This window comes from Limulus polyphemus, unplaced genomic scaffold (genome assembly GCF_000517525.1).
Source record: "Limulus polyphemus unplaced genomic scaffold, Limulus_polyphemus-2.1.2 Scaffold229, whole genome shotgun sequence".
Taxonomy (NCBI): Eukaryota; Metazoa; Arthropoda; class Merostomata; order Xiphosura; family Limulidae; genus Limulus; species Limulus polyphemus.
The window spans coordinates 757,461-774,277 of NW_013665839.1; the positions used below are offsets into that span (position 1 = coordinate 757,461).

The following is a 16,817-nucleotide window of genomic DNA, read 5'->3' on the forward strand; positions in this document are numbered from 1 at the left end:
TTGGATAGGAAAATGTGCTGGTATCTTTTTTTATATATATATATACATTAACCTTTAGAGTTTTTTACAAATGGGTATGAAAATACACCAAGTAAAGCTATAAAACTACAAAATCGTTGCTAATATTTAATAATAATAATAATAATGGATAATAAGGTTTTCTATCATTTATTCCATTGTTTCCAATTGGCATGAAAAATCATTTGATCAAGAAAAACTTACCTTATGTGTAGTGTCAACGGTCACAAAGAGCAGATTTATGTATTTCAAGAATAAATGTTCTTGTTTGACAGATACCTACTGTTTTTGTAATGCTTTGCTTAAATCTTTGTTCAGGTTTCTTGCTTGACAGATACCTACTGTTTTTGTAATGCTTTGCTTAAATCTTTGTTCAGGTTTCTTGAGAGACAGAGGACGTACGGCATATTGTAAAACGTCTTCGTTGCAATTCGAAAAGTACACGTTTCATCCGGAGCCTCATTGTAACGTTGTATCACAATACCAACAATAGAAGATATGTCTGTAATCAAAACATGGGTGCCTGACTGGACATCGTTCAGTACCTCATCGACCACCTCTTTCTGGTTCGGGATCAATTTCATTCTTTTCCACAAGTCCTGATAGAGTTCCTGATTACTAAACTATATAACAAAACATTCAACAGTTGTGAAGGTTTTCTGAACTAGTTATTTCGAATGTCTGCGTTGAACACAAATACTCGTTCTCATTTAACTACATCCCTTTACTTTTATTTTAAATCGAATTCTTTCATATTTGCATGTACCAAATCCAAATGACTCCACAGTTACTTGTATTATCCTACATGTATTTGTAACGTTTAAATAGGCAACTTTTATAAAAAAAAACGACGTGAAGATATTTAGCTAAAACGACGTTTATGGTATTAAGGTAACCTTACTTATCATAACAGTAAAGATATTTAGTTAAAACAACGTTTATGGTATTAAGGTAATCTTACTTTTCATAACAGTAAAGACATTTTAACTAAATATCTTCACTGTTATGATAAGTAAGGTTACCTTAATACCATAAACGTCATTTTAACTAAATACCTTAATACCATAAACGTTAACCTTACTTTTCATAACAGTGAAGGTATTTAGTTAAAATGACGTTTATGGTATTAAGGTAACCTTACTTATCATAACGTGAATATATTTAGTTAAAACGACGTTTATGGTATTAAGGTAATCTTACTTTTCATAACAGTGAAGGTATTTAGTTAAATGTCTTGCGCATAGGTCAAGAGATGGTTTGAATTTTTTACATATATCTATCGTTTTTCAAACACATACATTAACATACTGTTGTAGAATATTAGTTAATTAGCATTAATGAGTCAAGACTTCATACCCATTAAATTATCATATAAATGTATGTATAGACGGCGGTAGACAATAAAAAGTTAGCCCAAACATAAAATTATCCAGATTTTAGCAACGATGTTGGAAGTATGTTTATTTCTCATAAAAGATCTGGTTCAGATAACTTTATGCTCTATATTTCCACGTTAAAAACATGTTATTCTTTGAGACTTTGTGCACGAAACAAAAACTAGTCGTTTACGATTTTGCTGTATTGTGAACAGTGTGTGCTCTTACAAAGACTTGTGAAGAGTATACACGTACCAAGTTAAATACAAGGTATATTGCCTATAAAAGCTCAGTAGTAGTAGTCGTCGTTTAAATTAAGTCCGACTCCTACTTCCACAGGAAATGGAAATGATGAGAGAAGTAAAATCAAGCCTTTAACGTTGTGCCGAGAAGGTTCTCTGAATTGTACAAGTCGCACATAAAATAAAAATGTCATCTTAGAGAGCGTTTCAACAACCATAAATCTTCTATTAACACCGAAAAATACCTCCCTGTTCTCCAACACTTTAACCAACCCGGTCATTCTATTAAAAATGTTACTCTCGTCGGCACTGAAACCGGTTTCAAAACCAAAGCCGATGGAGATATAAGAGAAACCTATTGGATTGTGACTTTAAATACTGTTCAACCTTTTGGAATAAATCAAGATCCTGGAACCAGTGATTTCTGATCGTTAGTTTGTTCTCTGTCAGAAAAATTGTTTTTGTTTTTTTGTTGTTGTTATTGTATGAATTCACAATCTTTATCCCTAATCTTTTTCATTTATGATAATTTTCGAGTTATTTTTTAATTATATTTGTTTAACGTTCTTTTTTTTAATCAATCTTCATAACTCACTATTATTTCACACTATGAACACTTAGTGTAGTTTCTCTTGGCCATTTTTCTTTTTTAATACATTTCTAACTTCTTTAAACCTAACATTCTTGTTTCCGGTAGTATTGCACCTGAAATGAGAAACACTTATAACAATACATTGAAAGCTACTCAGAACACTTCCGGATTTCCATGGTAATGTGCATGACGTCACTTAAACTTCACTTTATCTCACACTTTGCTTTACACGGTCATTTCTAGTTGGTCCCTGAAGAAAAAAGATCCACCTTTCGAAAGCGCTATGGTTATAGGGTATCGTAATTTTGAGTTAAATTGATTTCTTGAACCTACGTGTTTTTCTAACATCATGAGATAAAAATTTCATTATTCCAGAGGAACAACATTTTACGATTTAAAGCTTGTTCACCGCTTTCAAAAGAAGTTATGTAAATTACCAAGTGTCCTCGTGAAAATGATAGTTACAAATCTATTATTTAGACTTTCTGATAATTAAAATAATTCCGCACTGATTACCGTTTACCCTATTAAGGTATATATAATAATAATTACTCTTACTAAACTCTTATTCAAATACTTTCTTTACATTGAATTATTGCAGTTAGAGAGGAAGAAAGAAGTGTTAAAAATAAGAGTTAAAAATTATAGAAAATATAGTTAAAAACAAGATTTGTGGATAGTACTTCTCTAAATCTCTAGTTCCATAATATGATGCATAAAAGATGAAATATATTTTAAAAAATAGACCTTGAAGAAAGCGCTTGAGTTTGGGTTGTTGTTGTGTTTTTTTTCTAAAAATGATGTAAAGACACTTATCCATCATAAATGATGTACATTTCTCAACAAGTGTAATAATAAGTGACACTTAGTAATACAATTTGGCGTTTTTATGTCCTACAGTCAGTATGGAAGATCTCAATCAACAGTGAATCTGACTGCTACAACGTTTACCTTGAATAAAGCTTCAGTGGCTCCTCCTGAATAAATCACGGGTGTGATATGTTTGAACTCACGAAGATCCTCCAAGCTGTCGATATGGCGGGCATTTCTACCAATCAGCATTGACGACAATAACTGGCCTCCAAAACTACACATTACTACAAACACGGCTAGAATCCAGAATCCAAAAAGGAGCCGTCCGTGTAATGATCCAGGCTGATGAGTTATACCTTATTGGGGGATGATAAATAAGAAAATTATATGTATTAAAAGCGTCTTTGATGAGTATCTAAAGCTATTTCCTTGATATTAACTAACGTCTTTCACTGGACGCTGGGTAATTGCAATAATAAAAATTCAACATAATATCATTGGGTAATGGCAATAATAAAACTTCAACATAATACCATTGGGTAATGGCAATAATAAAACTTCAACATAATACCATTGGGTAATGGCAATAATAAAACTTCAACATAATATCATTGGGTAATGGCAATAATAAAACTTCAACATAATATCATTGGGTAATTGCAATAATAAAACTTCCATCTTTATTGTTGTCTTTCAAAATTTGTAGTGCACATTGGAGGAATTACACATTTTGATTAAAAGGTTAGAGAAAAACGACCATTAAACTCGAGGTAATTATAAAATAACTTTTATTTGAACCAATGTTTCGCCTTTGCGGCTTCATCGGGGTTAGTACATCAGGATTGTATGTACTAACCCTGATGAAACTGTAAAAGCGAAACGTTGGTTCAGATAAAAAGTGTATAATTATCTGGAGTTTAAAGGTTCCAACTTTATCATTATTGCTTCTAAAGTTATCAAATTTACATGGTAGGAACAGTATTGGTTTTATAACTTAGAACTTAACCAACCAGGAAATAAATGTGAGGGTAAGTAATCATTTAGTGGTTTTGCTGCTCGTGAATTTATCCGTGTTTTAAGTGCTGGTATAATTTTAAAATTCCATATCTAATATTATATAATATGTCTAAGTGAGACTCAGCATGTTAACTTTCGTTGCAACCTACAATTTATATAAGGAAACATTATCAGGAATTTTGCATGTTTACATCCAGACCCAGTACTCCACTACGTTTAGTTTGTATTACACGTCATAGTGCACTGACCTCATTCGTGAATTTGTTACTTTGTATCGGCTTGTATGAACAAATGGCGTTTCTCTTCTCTTTTTTTTTTCTTCTTTCTTTCTTTAGAGCTAATTTAGACTGAGACGTACATTCAATCCTCAAAGCTTCAACGAACAAGGTAATCAGTTATGTGACGTTTGAGTACATATATTTATATTACTAGCTGGAGTACCTGTCCCCTGGACGAACGTTATGTAAATTCATGATTAATGAAAGACTATCTTAGGGCATGAAAGTTACTTCCCTTATATGTAATTGTAAATAACGCAAAAACGCCCATAGAAAACTGCAAAACGCAAAACTGAAATTTTATTTATCTCTCCATGGATCCAGTGAACCTCCATAACAATTTTGATAAAGATCCATTTACAGGGGACGAAGTAGTGGTAAAAATCGCAAAATCATCCATAAAAACCGCAAAACGCAAAATGCAACTTTGAAAATTCGTATGTACCCTTGCATGGATCTAATAAACCTCCATACCAATTTTGGTACCCTGCGAAGTAGTTACATGGACATACAACAGACAGTACTATTATATATATATATATATTACAAATAATACTTTCAAAACGAAGGTATGAACAATGGCGAAAACAACAGCGTATTTATAGTAGTCAAGGTAACGTATATATCTACATTTCAAGTTGGGAACGAAGGCATACCACCTAGTTTTCATTATCACTAAATTAAGATTAAGATTTAGCAACAGTAATAAAATTATTACGAGTATTACTCGTTGAAAGATAATTCCACTTTATTTCCCTAATTAACCTAGTAATTCTAAGTTTCACAAATAAACTTGCTCTGGTTCGAGTCTTTTGCGAGAATTTGAACTTCCGTCATAGTTACCTTGGTTCATGTGTGATGTAAAACATGTCCACAAGGCGTGATACAAGTTCTTGAGAAAACCATGTGGCGATCCAGATGTGATACTTTCGGTTTTACGCTGATTCCAACGTTCACGAGCAGTGTTCAACAAAGCAGTAACAAACGAAACCAAAACCAAACTGATGATGGCTGTCAACCAAACCTAATCATTTTGAAAGACATTTGCTGTTAAACACATCAGGAAAATTTCACGAACGACAACAAAACACCTACTATACATGTCCAAAAGAAACTTAAAGATACGGAAAATAATCTTTTTGTTGTTTTTTAGAAGTTGTAATGCATATTGGAGGAGTATAGATATTTTGACAATAATGTTTAAAAACAAACGACTTTTACTTTCCAGTTAATGAAACAAAAATACCTTTTTTAAAGCTACATTTCTTTGTGGTTTCGTCGGGGCTTGTACAAAACTGATTGATAAGAAAATATGCGTTAACTTCAACTGTTTATGATGCTCTACTTCTTGAGTGTGTTAAAGTGCTTTTAACAACGTTTAGAATATTACTCTGTTTCACAATTTTTATTAATTTTGTCCTGTATTCAACAGCTATTTTAAATTCGGAAACACTTTGTACAAACAAAAGAAATGAGTAATAATTAGTAAATAACAAAGCAGCAGTCACATTTGCAATAATATTCATGCATACGCCAGAAACAAAATACCTTAAAATACGTCAAAACACAGACTTCCTAAACAGTTTCCACACATCAACAAGTTCACATCCAAACTAATCAACACAAAAGGAAACTTAACATTCTCAGACGTAGCCTTAAAAGTTCAAAACGTGCAAATTCGAGTTTCATGTATTTCAAAGAATGTAAGAAGCCGAAATTTTCCCGTTATACATTATACCACCCAAGCCAAGTCAAATCGGGAACAATAACAGGAGATCTAAAGAGAATAAATCGAAACTGATTCCCGGCTAAAGCCATTCAAACAGTACAAAAGGCCTTAAAACACTACTATTACAAAACGTATACCCCGAATATTACATCAATAATGTTTTCAAATAAAACAAAAACCCAACAGCAACAGACCCGAAATCAATATATATATATCGAAAGTAGTAAAGCTATTAAAGAATCTAAACAGATTACATTAAACTATTAATTTGCTCTTCGTACTCACAAAAATGTGACAGACAACAATGCTATGACCGAGAAAATGGAGCAGGAAACGTAGTGTATCAAATCACATGCAATATACGTGGAGATGCGCGTGTGTTTTCTTATAGCAAAGCCACGTTGGGCTATCTGCGGTGTCCACCGAGGGGAATCGAACCCCTGATTTTAACGTTGTAAATCCGAAGACTTACCGCTGTACCACCGGGTGACCGTAGAGATGCATATATAGGATAAACAGAAAGACCTTTACACAAGTAACTTTGAAAGTGTGAAATGATTTTTGAACGCATCAAGAATATAAAAACAGCATCTGAAATGCGCAGAAGCTGAAAATAACGGTAAACGAACTTATTTACATGACTTTCTTAATGGCTCCCCTGAAATCTATACGTTAGATGAACGAGATCTGAGAATTATTAGCAGGCTTTTTCTTGTTGTCATTGGACTTAGTATCAGTTTGATGGACAGTAATACTCTTACGCTCAATAAACTCCACCGAATAACCCTAAATGCTTCACGGACAAAGGCGATACAGAATCATGTCGACTTTGATGAAAAGAATCGTACTTTCTAATTTGTTCGATAACTTGGCTTTGTGACTTAGCAATATTTCAAAATATGTTAAATTTAATTACTTGTGATCTTAACAAAATCTAAAGTTTTTTGTTTTTTTTAATTCAACCAACAACGGTTTTCTTCGAACAATTAGATTTGGCGCCTGTAATCTACGGCCTGACATGGACTAGTGGTTAGAGGGTGCTCGACTGGAAATCTGCAGGTCGCGCAATCGTATCCCACCACCTGACATACTTGTCCTTTCAGCCTTGGGAGCGTTATAATGTAATAATCAATCCTACTATTAATTGGTAAAAGAGTAGCCCAAGAGTTGGCGGTGGGTGGTGTTGACTAGCTGTCTTCCCTCTAATCTATCATTGCTAAATTAGGGACGGTTAGATTGATTAGCTTGGCGCAAAATTCAAAATAAAATTAATAGCATAACTATTACATATTTTAAATTCTGAATAAAGTTTTAACTTACCCCCCACGAATAACCCATAATTTCAATATTCAGTATAATAAGGAATGTGCAGATTTATTAGATTGTTCGTAATTAATTTTCATAACCACATAGAGGGTTGCTCAATAACCATTGAGCAAAGAGCAGTTTAAAATATAATCATATTAATTTAAAAGAAACGTGCCAATTTGTGACAAATATATTTACTATGTTTTAAGAATTATATGTAATTAGAAACTTTTTGTAACTACTGAAGTTAGCTGTACTTTAAAATTTGAGAAAAAGAAATACGTGTTCAATATTATATTTACATATATTTCTGTATTCTATATCTTTTGTCAAAGTGATTCAGATATTCTCTTCAAACTATGATTTAATAGATCTTCTAGTGCTTCGATTGCATTAAATGTTCCTGTTTGCATTTCACAAACAAACATGACTGAAAAAAATAAATATGAAACCCAATCTATCATTCAGTTCACCAATTATCATTGACTTATACTGGTTTCAGGGAAACCCGCACTGTAAAAAGTACAGTCTTTTTTTTTTTTTCGATTTGCCATAGAACGAGGTTACTGATGAGGATGGAATTCTCCGAAATCGGTAGAACTCAGTGACATCTGGTGAATTAAATGATAGATTGGGCTTCATGTTTATTTTTATTATCTTAAACAGTTTGTCTGTTGAATGATTCAGAACGGTAAATTAGTTGCATCAATCCTGCATATTCTTCCAAATCTATATAAATATCGGTTCACTGTGTTGAGTAAAAGATAACTCAAAACACCATACGTATAAAGCTTGACTCCAAAATAATTTGATTCCCTAATTTCACATTTGATTAATGAGCTACTTCGGAATGAGTTAAAGTATGCGCACACATTAAATTAAATCGAAATTCTAGTTTTGTATAACATATATTAACTCTTTTACTGTAAGTATACATGAAGATATATATATGCATACATGTGCATATATATATGTGTGTGTGTTTGCGGGCGCGTGCGTGCGTGCATTCGCACAGTTGTATACACGATCATTGAGATTAATTATTCCCATACATTTTCTCTCGTTGACAAAAAAAAAATGTTGCTTTTCAAAAACTTGCAGTCATGTTTTCCTTGTTTTTGTTCGTGTGAAAAAGGAATGTAAATCAATCATACGCATTCCACGTTAAACAAATATATATATTAAAAGTGAATGGATTCATTTCTGTTGTGTTTTTTTTTTCAGATTGCTGTAAAACCAGGCGAACGAATTTTTAACATTACTTGTTTTGTAATAGAAAGTTAAAGTTAGGGGACGAATACGTAAGCTAGGACTTTCATGCATACTTAACTAAGTTGGAGAGTAACTTTCCCACCCAACGTTTTAGTAACCGAGTAACTAGTTAAAGAAGTTAAGTCCTATATAGTAAGCTATGCCGTCATCCCGAATTACAGTTATTGGCGAAAATTATGTTTAAAATGCTAGACGCATGAGTAGAACTAACTTTGAAGCTTATGTATATATATATATTATTACCCCTAAAAACAGTAATCGGCGTTGTTGTGGTACAGTAGTTAGAAGGTAACCGCAACTCATATCCAAACCCTACAATACTCGTTATGTATAATATATATTTAGGACAGCAAGTTTGTAAATTTAAGATATTGCGTTCGTACTTTCATATATGAATGCAAGTTTTGACATTCTCAATTAACTATAAACGTCATTTTTACCGAAACAACTGTATAAAGTTGATATTTCTGAAATAGTATATAATTTGTAAAATATTGCTTAAATGTTTTATTGAACAAAAATGCTTGAAAGTCTCGAATAACACGTTTGTTATTTAACTAAATCGAGACAAATAGCTGGACTTAGTCATGATATTTTTAATAAAATATGCCAACCAAGACTTTGACAAAACGACTTTCCTTAAGCATGTTTTTTTTTTCTCTATTTATTTTTAGACCTCTGCCGACAAATTTTACAAAATGGTGATTATAGAAATTATTTTCAAAATGTTCTTTAATGGTCTAATAGCTTTTTTGTTTGTAGTTAAGCACAAAGCTACACAAAGGGCTATCTGTGCTCTGCCCACCACGGGTATCGAAACCCGGATTCTAGCGTTGTAAGTCCGCAGACATACCGCTGTGCCACTGGGGGGGGGGTCTAATAGCCAAAAATGATTGTAAATTCGTGACAATTCCATTCATAAAAAGTGCAAGGGAAAACCTAACAAGAATCTTTGGGTAAGTTGGATTAAAGGTGTCATATAAATAGCGTGTCATATAAATATCGTAATTCCTTCCGCGAAATACTTACATTGTACCTTCTTAGAGACAGAACACTAAGTCTAGCTACTTGGAGTTTGGAGGTTAATCTAAGTATAAAGATTTTTCACTGTATTCTTGCCTTTTGAGAAGTACCCACTTAATTAACGAACGTAAATTAACCATTATCCAACAAACAGCTGTTTGAAAATTCGTGTAATATTCACCTGTTGTTTGTTCGGGCAAAATCCGCATAAAACTGTGGTAAAAAATCAACAAATGACGCATTTTACCCCTGATTTTTAAATAAATGTTAGAATTTTATTGTAATTTGATACGTGAGAAATTCAACTTCGGCAACTTTGTTCGGAAAAATAATAAGGACAAATGTTACCCGAAGCGCCTATCTCATTACTTTCAACGGTTACCAAGGTCAAACGTCTGGTTTGATCAAGGATTTCCAGGTCAAAGCAAAAACAATTAGTCAAGGAGAACGATGTTAAAACACCTTGATTTAATCTGTTTGATCTGACTGTCATCCGTATTTACCATTGGGTCGTTTATTCTGAAACCAGTAAATCTTAGAGACTGTATATCTGTTTAGTTATTTAGTTATTTAAACAAATATTTCATGATCCACGAGGGGACGAATAACTAAACATTTAATACATCACTGGAGCTTTACCGAAAAAAACTTTCAAAAAGTTTGAATATGTTGCTGATTAAGTGATAAATATACTTCTATATAAAAGTTTGAAATATTTCTTATGTAACTCTTTCAAACTCTCCAAATCCAAATTAAATTGTAATACTATTACACTTCTAAACTCAGTTGTATTTCTAATAGCCAAAATTCTGATCATAATTTAAGATTCTTATATAATATTGTACCTAAACTTTTATACTTACTAAATCTTTCACTTATGTTTTATTTATTATTTTGTGACCAGAATTTAATAGCAATTGTACAATACTTTACATGGTTTACGAAAGAAATATTTTATCACTTTCTTGTCATTGCAACGTCTACTTACCTAGCAACAGTATTTCTAACAAACGGTTCATATTTTTATCTTTTCATAACATTTACCAGTCACAATCTATGGAATACTGTAAGTATTTCCAACACCCCAACATGAACATTTATCAAATTCCATCTCTACTTATTAATGTATATTTCAAATGTGACCTACTTTTACTTAAACTTGTAAATTTCGGCAATGAAGGTAAAAGGTAATCAAACAGTGAAAGCTTTCCTACTTGACTTGAGACACTTTTCTGTGGTTTTTGCCATTTCATATTTTTTATACTTATGAATCTGAAATACATACATTCTGTAACTTCTGTAACAAAATCTATATAAACCTCCAAATCACAAAAGATATTTTTGCTAAAACGAATAACTTTGTGTAAACTCTTAGCACAAAATCTTTAAAAAAGCATCCTCAAGCCACAAAATGTATATTTAGTGAAACAAATAGATATTCAGTAAATGTTGTTACGAAATCTCGATAAAACTTCAAACCACAAATATATTGCTAGAGAAACAAGTAAATTCAGCAATGTTGTTGTATTTAGTTCATCATAAGCCACGGAATAAAACATACGGCTGACTTCAAAACATTTCGTTGCAAGTTTTAACCTAATTTTAATAGGAGTTGATTTGTTTCTCTAAATGCAATCAGCAACATATTTTATTGTTCCCCCGGTGGAACACCAGTAAGTTTACGAACTTAAAACGCTAAGACACGGGGTTCGATTCCCCGCAGTGGACACAGAAAATAGGCCAATGCTTTATAACAAACAATCATTTATTTACCTAAACACTTAATTTGCTTAATTTTTGTGCTGGTCGTAGCCTAGTAGTTAACGTGCTCGTACTGTGAATCTGAGAATTCGTGTTTTGCGGCTCGTTACCGAAAAGAAACGCTCTCTGCGCTTTGGGGTGCGCTATAAGAGTGATAAGGTCAAATCAAAGCTCAAACAAGAGTAGCCCAAGAGTTGGCGGTGGATATGTTGACTAGCTGCCTACTCTACAATTTGTCCCCCCCCCCCCGGTGGGTCAGCGGTTAGTTTACGGACTTACAAATCTAAAATCCGAGGGTCGATTCCGCGCGGTGGACAGAGTGCAAATAGCCCAATGCAACTTTGCGCATAAAAACAACAACTCTAGTCTACCAGTTCAAAAATAGGGACGACTCTGCGCAGATAATTAAACTTTTCACAAAATTCTGAAACAAATCTTATTTATAATTCAAAATAAAAGATGCAAAGACTTTATTTAGAAACACGTACCTGACGCTCAAAGACTCTAAAAAATGCGAAGTAATCATTAATTGTAGAAAGCTGCCCAGTTAATATGGCCAGGGACGCCATATAGAGTGGGGTAGAGAACTCTGAAATCTCGTGCCGATCGTAGGTTGGTATGAACGGGCCTATTGCTATATCTGCTTCCTAGAAATAAACATATATCGTGCACAAAAACAAACTTCAGGGGGTAGAAACAATTGGATCATACATAACATTACCAAAACATATAACAGTAACGTAAATGTTCAAATAAATATTGATAAATAAAGCAATTACACTCTCTTGTGGTTTGGTGTTTGTAAAAAATAATAAATATTACATTCCATATTTTCATGAGTTTAACAGCCGACTAGATATACAGGATTGACAACATTATGAGAAACTGGAGTAGAAATCACTGAACGAAAATATGAACCTGACATAACAAAGAGAAATTATGTGCTAATTTCAGTGTTTTTTTGTTTCATTTGTAGTTAAGCACAAAGCTACACAATGGGTTATTTCTGTTGTGCCCATCACGAGATCAAAACCAGTTTCTAGTCTTATAAGTCCTCAGACGTACCGTTGGACCACTGGGTGTATGTGTGTGTGTGGGGTGGGGGGGGGGTCTTTTGTCTCGAAATAAGCTATCCGAGTTATTTTAATCACCTTTGGTTTAAAAATTGTTATGCGTTAACTAATACGATTGGGAGAAATACATCAACAAGTATGGCATAGCGTTTTACCACGTTTCATTTGCCTAAAACGCTTAAGAAGAGTTGATCTTTAGTACTCCAGTTTAGGCTTTCAGCCAGAGAAGAGTTAATCTTTAGCACTCCAGTTTAGGCTTTCGGCTCGAGAAGAGTTAATCTTTAGCACTCCAGTTTAGGCTTTCGGCTCGAGAAGAGTTGGTCTTTAGCACTCTAGTTTAAGCTTTCGGCCCGAGAAGAGTTGATCTTTAACACTCCAGTTTAGGCTTTCGGCTCGAGAAGAGTTGATCTTTAGCACTCTAGTTTAAGCTTTCGGCCCGAGAAGAGTTGATCTTTAGCATTCGATTTTAAGCTTTCGGCTCGAGAAGAGTTGATCGAGTTTAGGCTTTCAGCTCGAAAAGAGTTGATCTTTAGCACTCAAATTTGGGCTTTTAGCTCGAGAAGAGTCGATCTTTAGCACTCTAGTTTAGGCTTTTAGCTCGAGAAGAGTTTAGGTTTTCAGTTCGAAAAGAGTTGATCTTTAGAACTCTAGTTTAGGCTTTCAGTTCGAGAAAAGTTGATCTTTAGCATTCTAGTTTAGGTTTTTAGCTCGAGAAGAGTTTGCTTTAGCACTCTAGTTTAGGTTTTCAGTTCGAAAAGAGTTGATCTTTAGCATTCTAGTTTAAGTTTTAGCTCGAGAAGAGTTTGCTTTAGCACTCTAGTTTAGGTTTTCAGTTCGAAAAGAGTTGATCTTTAGCACTCTAGTTTAGGCTTTTAGCTCGAGAAGAGTTTGCTTTAGCACTCTAGTTTAGGCTTTTAGCTCGAGAAGAGTTTGCTTTAGCACTCTAGTTTAGGTTTTCAGCTCGAGAAGAGTTGATTTTTAGCACACTAGTTTAGGCTTTCAGCTGGAGAAGATTAATCTTTAGCACTCGAATTTAGGCTTTCGGCTCGAGAAAAGTTGATCTTTAGCACTCGAGTTTAGACTTTCGGCTCGAGAAGAGTTGATCTTTAGCACTCGAGTTTAGACTTTCGGCTTGAGACGATTGTGTTTATTATCAATGTAATTTAGGAATTACGCTTCAAAATATTATCTTTATTATCAATGTAGTTTAGGAATTAAGCTTGAAAATATTATGTTTATTAGTCCCGTTGTTTAAACGTTTAACTCGAAAAGTATTTGTTTTCATTAACATTGTAGTTTAGTCTTCCATCTTAAGGAGATTTGGACTTTAGCGCTCCAAGTTAAAAAATTTCAGAGCCATTTTGGGCTGTCGCTTACCCAGCCTACCTGGCGAGCTGTATGACACTAAACAAAATGCTTTTACGATGTTGTTTGTTATACACCTCCGATTTAAAATCTATAACGAACTCGGTAAAAGAAGAAAAAACGTGCAGCTGAGCTGATTTTCATTACTTTTCTTACGAATAAACAAGTAAAAAAATAAACTCAATTTCATTTCCTTATATCATAGTTGGTAAACTATTTTAAAAAAGAAGTGAATCTTCAATAGTCGCGGCACTTTAAATTAGGATTAGGTAGGATTAGAGTAAATTAATCTACGAGACCTTTATTTTCCTTTTTAGTACTCATATTTTTGTGCGCCAGCAATACTAAAAGTGGGGCGTGCGTATACCCGATTCGATTTTGTTACTCATCAGGATCTCTACCACACTGCCTCAAACTGAAATTCGTTAAGACAGGATTAGAATAAATTAAGCTATGAGACCTTGGGCGTGTTCAAATACATCATTCGAAAGGGTTTGACCTCCTGAGTCCAAAACTGTAATCAGATCTCCAATCGATAAAGAGATGACGGAGCTATGAACTAAAAGTCAGTACTTGAACAAAAACTCAGAGCCATTTTATAAGCCGATATGCCGCAGCTAAAAATGATCGTGTCTAGAAAGTGTGGGAAATATTTAACTGCTCTCCGTACGGTGTTTAATTCGTTAACACAATTATAGAGAGCATCAGCTCATAAACATTTTATTTTAATTAACTCAGCTTAAACGAGGTTAAATACGTTAAAATCAGTAATAAAAAATGTATAAATAGTTCCTCCAGTACTGGCTGTTTTAACTTACATTACGATGTAACATGCCTATCATACCAGTCCAAATACCATTAGGTAAGCGATTTCCCCAGGCATTGTCCTTCGGCACATAAGCTTCGAATCTAGAAGAAATAAAGTTGAATTCATTCTGTAATTTCTCGCAGTTCAAACACAAACGATGAGTCGGGGTAATTTAGATAAGTATAGAACTATGAATGAGTATATTTTCTAATGGTTTAATCCTTTAAAAATACCTTTACTAATCTTAATAATTACAGCCCAATATTATTTCTATTCTTAGATGTAAAAATTGAAACAATATGAATTGAGACTATTCAAGTATTCACATCTTGCTCGTTCAAAAATTATTATAGTGTAAATATGTCAAACCACACATTTAAGATATTCTGATGAGCTTTGACTTTCTCCTTTTCTCAAGCATAATTGAATGTAACTCAAAGTTTTATAGTCAAATTATAAATGTAAGCGCATATTAGAAAAAAATTAAGATACTATATTCATGCTATGAAACATCTTTCTCGGTCGTTCATAATGAACATGGAAACATCATTAAAGAATTCATTTTATGGGTTGAAACTGGAATGACTTCTATAGTATCACTAAATTTCTTATTTGTAGCAAAAAGCTTCTTTGTTTCAAAACTTCTCCTAAATTTACCCAAATTCTATCTTCGCTAGCCGTTCCCTAGTTTTGAAGTTATGTACTAAAGGGATGGCAGCTAGTCATAAGCACCTACCGCCGACTCTTGGACTACTCTAATTTAATAGTCGGATTTGACCGTTACTCTTATAATGCATTCATGGGCCCCAAACTGGGAGCGTGATTTTGTGGCAACAGATCATGAACCATGGACTCTCACATTCACAGTTCGGTATGTTAACTACTAGAACTGTAGTTAACAGTATGTTAACTACTTCGGTATGTTAACTACTAGAACTGTAGTTAACAGTATGTTAACTACTAGAACTGTAGTTAACAGCATGTTAACTACTTCGGTATGTTAACTACTAGAACTGTAGTTAACAGCATGTTAACTACTAGAACACGCTCAGTCCAGCGAAGTTTGAATCTTAGCTTCCTAGATATTATGAAATTTCTTGTGCTTGTTTGCTCTGCCCACTAAAACATGGTTTTTAATAGTTAAAAGCCCTCAAATTTACCGCTGAGCCACCAGGTGGAACGAATTTCTTATGATCTGGAAAGTCTACAAATAAAGTGACTCCTTTATTTAAATGTCATTAATCATGAGGAGAATTTAATTGACAGTAAGTTGCATCAATTAATGTGTTCGTTATGGTTACTTAAGATATACGAAATGAAAATACACGGTAATTTTAGCCTTCTTTAAAACACTACACTAAGAAATTGGAAAATGACAATTAGTGACCCACTAATGAAATTCAAAAATGTGACGATAAGATTAATTTATACTGAAAACTGCGTTCACTTTAATAGAGATTATGTTAGTATACATAGAATTACCAAATTCAAACTAACTCATGTTTTTGTCGTAAAAAGTTCGCAAATATTAATTAATTTTATGAAATAACAATAGTTTAATTTGCAATCAATAATTAATTTCAAATGTGCTTTGGAGACTCTTTGAATAAGGTGAGAGACAGATACCATGTCACAGTAAGTAACGTCCATCTTGCATTTCATGTGCATCAAAAAATGTGCATCTCCCAGTTTTTCCTCTAGACTAAATATAAAACATTACTTAGCGAATTGATGAACATTTGATTAATGTTCGAACTGTTTTATTTTCAGCAGACTATTACGTTCAGAATGGTATGGCCGTAAACAAATTAAAAATGAAAAACAAACAGTCAAATATAAATAGATAATAGATAACATATATCATATTATAAACAATAAAACCCTTCTATCTATGGTGTTTTAGTCCGATTTGCTTCACCGTATAGTAACCTAAATTAATCTAGGCATGTGAATAATGTTATGGCATTTCGTCGAATTCGTTATTCAGCATTATACAGCGGACAAAGGAATATTTAACATGTATATACAATAAAACCCTTACTATTTCGGCAAGTGGACTTATCTACTTCAGAGGTAAAGATTTAACGATAGAAAAATAGAGATGGAAAGAGAGGGGGGGTCTTGTTTGTTATGAATTTCACG

The 16,817-nt window shown here is 33.3% G+C and overlaps 1 protein-coding gene across 1 annotated transcript in view; it reads right to left on the reverse strand.

Annotated features, from left to right (window-relative positions):
* Positions 1–356: 356 nt before the first annotated feature.
* The window catches only part of LOC106478589 (probable glutamate receptor), a 55,285-nt gene continuing 38,824 nt past the window's right edge, over positions 357–16,817 (reverse strand). Inside the window, exons 9-10 of the mRNA XM_022382202.1 lie at positions 11,918–12,076; positions 357–641 (exon numbers count right to left, since the gene is read on the reverse strand). Of these exons, the coding sequence (XP_022237910.1) occupies positions 357–641; positions 11,918–12,076 (444 nt within the window). The remainder of the gene's footprint in view (positions 642–11,917; positions 12,077–16,817) is intronic.